Raw genomic sequence first — 8,355 nt, forward strand, 5'->3', positions numbered from 1 at the left:
AGTGTTGTTTAATTGTTAATCTATTTTATTAGAGTAGGTTTTCTTTTTTTCAGTGATACAGGTATGCGTTGGACTCGCTGGGAATGTATCCCAATCAACCCCATGCTATATTGAACTCGATTTACGATATTTTGATTTGCGATGGGGTTTTCAGGAACATAACTCAAATTAAAAATTGAGGTTTATCTGTACAGTACTTCAAGTCAAGGTCTGCTCCCTTATCAGCCGACCTATCTTGTCCAAGTATTGTCCATGAAGAACAGTACTGTACTGTCATAATTGCTCCTAAGAAAGAAAGGAGATGCATTAAGAGGAAAAGAGCAGATTATCTGGAATAATACATAAATATAATTAATAAAAAAAAGAAGTAAAATCTAAGTGGTAATTCACAAAGAACATAGAAGATATTCCATTTGGAAGAGTGAAGAAATTCTATGGCAAAAGTAAAGATAAAAAAATAAAAAGATCCTGGATGTATTATCAAGGTACCTAGGGAGGAAAGACAAATTTAAAGATAATAACATAGATAAAAAAAGTATATAGAGGACTTGCAACTTCACTACTGTAACCAGGAAAACATAATGCAGGACTAAGAATCATACAAGGATGTTTTAGTACAGGACGTACTGTAATTTATTTGCGATGACTCACTACCAAATTAAGCTCCCCTCAGTAAGTGGACATGATAGAAAAGCCCCTTGGCCTCCCTATCATGACCTATTTCTTGAAATCTTCTTCTCTTGTTACTTTTTTTAGCAAAAATATGAAAAATAGAGCTCTATTGTATGGCCTACCTATTCTGCTCTTGTCTCTTGTGTACAGTACATACAGTTGACTAGGCCTCTTGTGTGCATTACAGTTGACTAGGTAATAGTACTATTAAAATGCAACTATAGTTTTAAACCAATAAATTCAGAGTGTTATACACATCCATAAATAAAAGTTAAAATAAAATATTAAAAGTCTTATCCAAAGCAAAAAATCAAACAAGCATAAACATATTCAACATGTAAAAGGTATTTCAGTGTCATAATAAAATTATATATATTTTAAAGGCTATAATATTAACAATCACAGTAAAAAGGTGATGGAGGTACAGTTTGCTCACACTCTTGCAAGCCCTCTCCTGCAGTGGCATAGGGTGGCTATATGTTTATTCTTTTCAGCTGGCTTACTGAATGTATTCTGCAATGTATAGAACAACAAAACATTATCTCTTGTTTAAAGTTTGAGTCAGGGATTCTACTGCTGATGATAGCCGATTTATGTCTGCATGCATGATCTGCAATCCATTATTAAATTGCTCCAAAGACCTGTTATTTGCTTGAAGGCCCTGGTAAATTAACTTTAACACCTTTGATTGTTCTTTTAGTAGAGCACTTGTGTGTGCATCTGAACTTTCATTTCTCATATTCTCATTTTTCTCCACTGACCCTTGACTCTCTATTGATTCTTTTGTTTCGTCTTTGAATGTTGACATTTCATTTCCAGATTCAATGGCTGCAGAAGTTGAAATTTTACGGCGCTTGGAATGGACTGAAGGAAAAGAGGTACCTGAGGAACTGTCTAGTTGACATGAAGGGAGAGGTGGAGGTAATGTGTCAACTGAGGGACTGTTTGGCTTACACTCAGGGTGACCCAACTGAGGTACAGAAAGAAAGGAGCTATTTAGCCGGCACTCAGGAGTGACACTGGAAGACTCATCTAGTTCTTGCTTTATACAAAGGGTAGGTGATGAACCTAAAGAACTGTCTGGTTGATGTACAGGATGAAGTGGTGATAGAGGAAGAGCAGCAGAATGACCATCTGGTTGCTCACTAAAACAAACTGTTGGCGAAGTGAAAGCTGGTGGGCAATATGGCTGACTGTTTGGTAGGACTTGAGATAGAGTGATGGCTGAAGTATTTTCTTGTGAAGTTTTGGGTAAAAGAGGTGAGAGAAAGTGAGAATGACTGGTTACAGGAGTAGGCATAGAATAGACTGGTGCATTAGGAGGTGGAACAGAGGAAGATGATACTGGAACTATAATTAATGAAGAAGTGTTGGGAAGATTCAGGTTTTGTGTTGGCAGCTGTGTTAAAGTTGTTGACACAAGAGAAGTTGCAGCTGTTGAGACACTACTGGTAATGGGAAACTGTGAATTTGTTGTAAGTATATCCACAGTTGGTCCTAAAGATGTTTTGTCGTTAGGTAAAGAGCCCATGATCTTATCCATCATCTGAAAGAGTTCAACACTACCATTAATTATGGGTAGTTACATATCAGCATAAATATTATGAATTCACATCCACGCATTAAAGGGGTGATAACTCAGAATTTCTTCTAAACACAGCTTCATACAGTAAACCTCGATTTCAGTATGGGTCACAGTACTGTCCTGGAGAATCCCACAGATATGTAGCAGCTACACAAAAATGTCTTTCTTTATTTGCACTTTGATTTCCCAAAGACAAAAAATAAAAAAAGTATATATCTCTCACATTCAGCAAATAGAAAAAGAAACAGAGTTTGTAATAAATACTGCATTTTGAGCTTTTACTCAACACTACTGTATTTGAATTTACAGTGAGCTGCAGTCAAACATTTTGATGGAAGGTTTTACATTACATGTGCCATCTTATTGAGTGACTCTGTAGCTCAGTGGAAAAGCATTTGCTTCAATTCCCAGTTAAGGCAGAGGACTAGGTTCATACCTTGTACACTAAGCAATAAAATGAATACATTAACATTTGCATATACCCTGTACTGTACTATATTAGAAGTAATTTTTTCAGAGGTCTAGACTTATACTTAAAGGTTGGGACAACCTACTTAGTACCGAATCCTACAGAATAAGATAATCAATACTTATAGTAATAGGCCTGAAAGGCTAAGAAATAAAAACAAAGACTGAGCATAATGTAAATTTATCAGTTTAAAGAGAAACAAAACATAATCTGACCTGATAAAGAAATAAATACAGCACAGGTATCCCTTGTTTAACGAAGGGGTTACGATCCTGAAAACTTAACAATAAGCGAACTTATCGTTAAATGACGGATTACAGCAAAGTACAGAGTGAACAAAGGTTTCAAATGGCAAGGCAGTAAACACTGAGTACAGTATAATACAGCAAAGTATTTCCTAATAATAATAATAATAATACAGTAATAATGAGTTTGTTACAAATGGATTTGAAGTTATACAATTAATTTTTAACACCAAGCTCCTATATAAACAATGTGGTTCAGAGTTAAATGATTTAGCGAGCACAAAGTACACCTAATTTCAACAAATTTCAAATTGCATTTGTCAAAAAAAATAAAAATGCTATGATAAACAATTAAATAGATAAATACATAAATATCATAAACTACAACAGCACATATTTTATGTAAAAAAAATAGCTCCTTCCACACTCAAACCATCCACTGGGTGACACCAAACAATTCAGTCGGGCAGTCACCGAGCTGATTCAGAGACATGTGGCTACTGCTGTGCTGCGCTATGTGTATGCTGTGATGTCACATCAGGGGAAGGATCACGGTGCTGACAGGGCTGGCAATATAGTTACATGAGCCTACTGCCTGCACACATACATTCATTTCCCACACATAAATACCCATGCTCTTCATTTTTCACATTTTATAGTTTTACAGTACTGTACATTATATTATCTTTATTTCTAAGCTATATTAGAGTACAGTATTGTAATGATTTTCCCACAACTCTTATAGTTTCATTACATGTAACAGGCCACCTCATCCTCAGTTTTTCCCTCTTACCAGTGAGTTAAGCTATTGCTAAACTGAATTTTTACGAACAATAAACTAGAAAGGATGTCAAAATTTGTTTACTGCTAAAGTGAATTAAGGCTAAATGAGGGATAGCTGTATGTTCCATGAAACTGTTTGTGTAAAAATAAATAAAGGCATAAAAAAATAAAAGCATAAAAATTAAGAGACAACCAAAACAAGTTTAAACTTACTTCATAATATTCCCAGAATTTGAAACCATTAGCAGTCCTCTGCCTCTTATGAATTCTGTATGTTCTGAGTAAATTATGCCACTTTCGCTCTACGTGCTCAGCCACAAGACGAAAGCCCTCTTTAGTAAGCTCCTGGGAGATGTGTCTCCAGATGTCCCGCTGTTTGATGTAAGGGCTGTGTAGTTTATCAGCTTCCTGTAGCATCATTTGTAAAAACAACTGTGTGGCTCTGCTCGACCATTTTCCAACACCTTTGTGAAAGACAACCTTGTCTTGCAGTTCACATTTGTAAAATAGGAGAACAACTTTATATGGTAAGAAAGGGGCTACGTTTAGTTCTCTTTATTAGCTCTTCCTAACTAAATGGGATGAAGGAGGGAAGAAAGACATTCTAATCCCCTAAGAAATTAATCAGGACTATCAAAAATATTGGGGGAAAATGGAACGTAATTTTCACACTGTAATACTGTACTCACAATCCAATATTCATGTATTTAACAAATAAGTAACTGTTATAATATTGCTACAACCAAACCTAACTTAGTACTACTATCACCAACCCTAACAGAATACTGTACAGATATTCACCGATTAATGAGAGAATTCCATTCCCGAAAAAAAGCATATACAGTACTGTATAGAAATAAATTTTTCATAAACTGGATCATATTTTCCCAGTGACTCCTATTATGAAAGCTGAGATACATTCCCAAGGAAAAAACAAATAATAAAATAAAATAAAATTCCCTTAAAAGTCTTAACATGCCACAAAACATGTTTTTAATGAAAATTTTTGGTGTACAGTACACAATGATTATAAGCCATAATAAACATTGTAAGTGAAATACAATACAGTAATGTTTTTGATAGCCTGGAACTCTCCATTACCGAGATTTTTTTGAGTAGTCCGAAAAATTTCGGGAATCTCTCTCTATTCTAGGCATTCAAACGAATTTCCGAGAGATTGCATCATGCGACTGCACGTGCTGAGTGTGTGGATGCATAGGCTCAGAGTACTCATGAGCTACGACTGGCTACTACTGTCATGTGACCGCATAGGATGCCTAGGATTGACTGATGTATCTTGCAGCCTATTTCCTCAAACTCAAGCATCATAACACTAGTAGCTCATTGTACAAACTTGTTCCCTTGCTCACTGCTGTTTTAGCATACAATCTGTGTTGTGCAGTACTGTACATTAGTGTACTGTACTGAAGTCATTTCCCTTCTCATATCATTAGACACTACAGCAATCTGATATATCTTAATATAAAAAAATTCCAGCTTGTCACTAAAAATCTTAAGTGGTTTAAGTACAGTATAGTGCTGTTCATTTATCCAGTTTTCAGTAAGTTAGATTTGAGACTCCATTGCTATGGTGTTGTGTGGTGAATAATATTTGTTTTTACTAGCAATTAAGTGGTCCTGGATTTGATTATCTGGCAGGGGACTCTGAACATGCCAGTTATGCTTCTCCTAACTCAGTTCCTAATGCAGTACTGTAACTGGCTGTGATGGCTGTTCAGTAGTACATCAAACCTAAACAAAGAGCATTACCTGATAATTTCCTTGATACATCTGCACTATAGAGTCCCTCTTCATTAGATGACTGAATATGATTCATAACTTGTGGTGCTGTGGTTGGACTCTCTTCGTGTCCAGGGGAAATCGAGCCATTTATGATGAATAACCTATCACTGGGTTCCTGTAGTGATGTTTCTGTATAAATATAAATACTGTGCATAGATAAATGGAGAATAAGAAATAAATAAATATGTGCATATCAGAATATAACTTTACCAACACCATGGGAATATGTGTAAGAAAGGACTATTAAATAAAATTATTACTGAACAGGAGTGGTTTTCTGCTAGCATTAAACCAATACCTGTAATGTATTAACAAAGCCTCCTAAAAGAGCATCCTTCACAGCAGATGTAGGAGAAAATGTAAAGATCCAGTAAAGAACAGCTACTGCACTAGAATTATTAATGGTATCATATTAAATTGTTATCTGTTAATATTATGCAGTATCGTGGTGTAGATAATAAAGTACTGCATCAATAAACAGAATTTGGTCTGGTTGTTAAAATCTGGGAGAGCCTAATACCGATTACCCTACACTATAAAAGGAAGAGATTTGGAAGATATTACAAAAATAAAAACCCATTACCTGTACATCAACAAATCGATGCAAGATAAGCATAATTAATATTATTAAATTTCCTATGATACACTTGTTCTCCCACTGAAAGGAAGTCAAATTCTACTTGGTCAAAAATGAGGACTAACATGAATACTGGTCTTAAGAAAAAACTAAAATTAAGTAACAAATGTTTTATAAAATATGAATGTTCAGTGGTGTCCTATTCCTAAACCCTCACCTTTGTTATCAAAATAAGCAATAAATGTTATGAGCATCATCAATAAACACTATTAATATCAACAATTAATTACACTACAAGCATCAAATATCTATCATCTCAGTGCTGTCCCTTTTCAATTGAAAAAAAAAATGTTAGACATGTACAGGTACTGTATATGGGGAATTATTTAATGACAAGTGCCAGGTAGACACGATTATGCTTCAGTAGGAATTGTTGGCTAACTTTATCATTTTATTTTTGTTTTATTCTATCATTTCACAACTTATCTTCTTACTAATTGTTCGGAGGGTTGATCTGTTCTTTATTACTTTGTTATGACCTGTATTATTAATGTTAGTACAGAGGGAAACTGGAAGGACACCCGTGATGCTTGGTCGTGTCACATTGGTTCACATCTGACCTGTTCCGGGGTTCCAATCCAGGACAAAGATAAGATACACCCGCGTTACCAATGTACCACCATATGGAAATAGAATACAAGTTAACTCTAAGATCTATTTTAAATACTAGAACAGGTTATATAATATGAAAATTAATAACTACAGACAAGTACTTCTCAGTTCTCAATAAAGTGTGTTGGGCCAGTCATGAATAGGCGACAGCTGTAACTTTACTCCTCCTGACTTATGTATACTATTTACAACTAAGTACACATTTAATAATCCTGATACAGACTCAAGTGTCGTTTTCTTTCGGTGCAGAAGCCGTTATGCCAAGAAGCATTTCCACAAAGTACCCATTCCGGTTAATGATCAGTTCCTGCCTTGGTTATAAACATTCATTAACACGTACAGTCACTCTTGTCGTTGTTTTCTTTTGGAACTTGGGTGAATCATGAAAATTTTCCGATAATCACGCATGCAACAACTAACCTGCAATAACTAATGGATGAATGAACACATCTAGAGATTTATCACTGTCACCAGATGAACAACAGGCTGACATGTTTGATTATTACAAAAATCAAGCCTGATCCTCCGGGGCGATCAGGCTGCTGTGCTGCCATCTGTTGATCAGGCACACCACCACCACCACCTGCAAGACACTTTAATTAATAAATATAATTTTAACACTTTAGACATGTCAAACTGAGCTTTATTTTGAATTGTTAAACACTTACCGTGACGAATAAATTAAATAACTGACAATATAAAATAAAACATGACCCAATTCTCTCATCAGTCGCCCTTATAATTTGTTGTTGTTTACTGCCTGTGTCATTCTCCCCTTTCCTAACACTTCCTTCAGGCAATTCGAAGTTTCCGTAGTGCTACACAGACTACGGCCCGTGGAGGTGGGTAGCTCTGTTACTCCATAGTGCCGAGATGTTTATAAAACAAGAAAGATGACGACTGGTGGAGAAGCATATCGTTGTAGTGGCTGTGATTTTGTATTTACAGATGTCCAAGAAGTATGTGTGCATATACAGACCGCAGTAAGTATTACAAAGACTTCAAGTATACATAATTACGGCATTGGATAATTTCATACGATTCCGAAAACATGTGCTGACGATTTAGGCATGAAAACCTTTTTAATGGAGTTATTTATACTGATTACAGACATTGGTGGTATTGGAAGTTTGGGGAAATGTATAGTAATTAAATTTGGACATCGCCAAGACTCGCAATGTGATAAACGTAACCAAGGTTTATGAGACTTCAAGAGGATAGCTCACTCCTTATTAAAGTTTTCATCCACCTTCCGACAGTGGCGTCGCCAAGCGACCGGAAAGTAAAACATTGGCTTATAAGATATGCAATCGCACCAGATTATTAAATAAAAACAGTTATGTACGGCGCAGCAAAACAACCAAACCAGGAGTTCTGATAATAATACAAATTATCGACTACACAATCTCGAGAACGTTCCCAGAAGGTTATGATCGAGAAGACCACAACAACAGCCTTAACGCGCCCTATAGTGAGGTGGAAAAATAGTCTTTCTTCATTTCCTTGAAATGAGTCTGTACTTTTTTTTAAACCATTGAATGGTAGGGAT

General features: G+C 35.7%; 1 protein-coding gene across 6 annotated transcripts; it reads right to left on the bottom strand.

Moving 5' to 3' along the window:
* Nucleotides 1–609: 609 nt before the first annotated feature.
* On the bottom strand, nucleotides 610–7,363 carry LOC121858736 (ESCRT-I complex subunit tsg101-like). 6 transcript variants are annotated; one of them, XM_042355369.1, is made up of 4 exons: nucleotides 7,227–7,363; nucleotides 5,525–5,686; nucleotides 3,968–4,126; nucleotides 610–2,218 (listed from the first exon to the last, which is right to left on the bottom strand). In XM_042355369.1, exons 2-4 carry the CDS (start codon nucleotides 5,567–5,569, stop codon nucleotides 1,211–1,213), a joined length of 1,212 nt encoding a protein of 403 aa, XP_042211303.1. In that variant the 5' UTR covers nucleotides 5,570–5,686; nucleotides 7,227–7,363; the 3' UTR covers nucleotides 610–1,210. The 6 variants fall into 6 exon arrangements, with proteins under 6 accessions (XP_042211303.1, XP_042211301.1, XP_042211306.1 ...); XM_042355367.1 differs by having other exon boundaries at nucleotides 3,968–4,218; XM_042355372.1 differs by having other exon boundaries at nucleotides 610–3,537; nucleotides 3,968–4,218.
* Between the last annotated feature and the right edge of the window lie 992 nt (nucleotides 7,364–8,355).

This window comes from Homarus americanus, unplaced genomic scaffold, assembly GCF_018991925.1.
Source record: "Homarus americanus isolate GMGI-L3 unplaced genomic scaffold, GMGI_Hamer_2.0 scaffold74, whole genome shotgun sequence".
Lineage (NCBI taxonomy): Eukaryota > Metazoa > Arthropoda > Malacostraca > Decapoda > Nephropidae > Homarus > Homarus americanus.

Coding starts and splice junctions, on each gene's coding strand:
- LOC121858736 (XM_042355367.1), bottom strand. CDS start 7,299: ATGTCAGCCTGTTGTTCATCTGGTGACAGTGATAAATCTCTAGATGTG. Junction 5,687..7,226: donor TCATCCATTAGTTATTGCAG/GTTAGTTGTTGC, acceptor ATATTTATACAG/AAACATCACTACAGGAACCC. Junction 2,219..3,967: donor AATTCTGGGAATATTATGAA/GTAAGTTTAAAC, acceptor GAACTCTTTCAG/ATGATGGATAAGATCATGGG.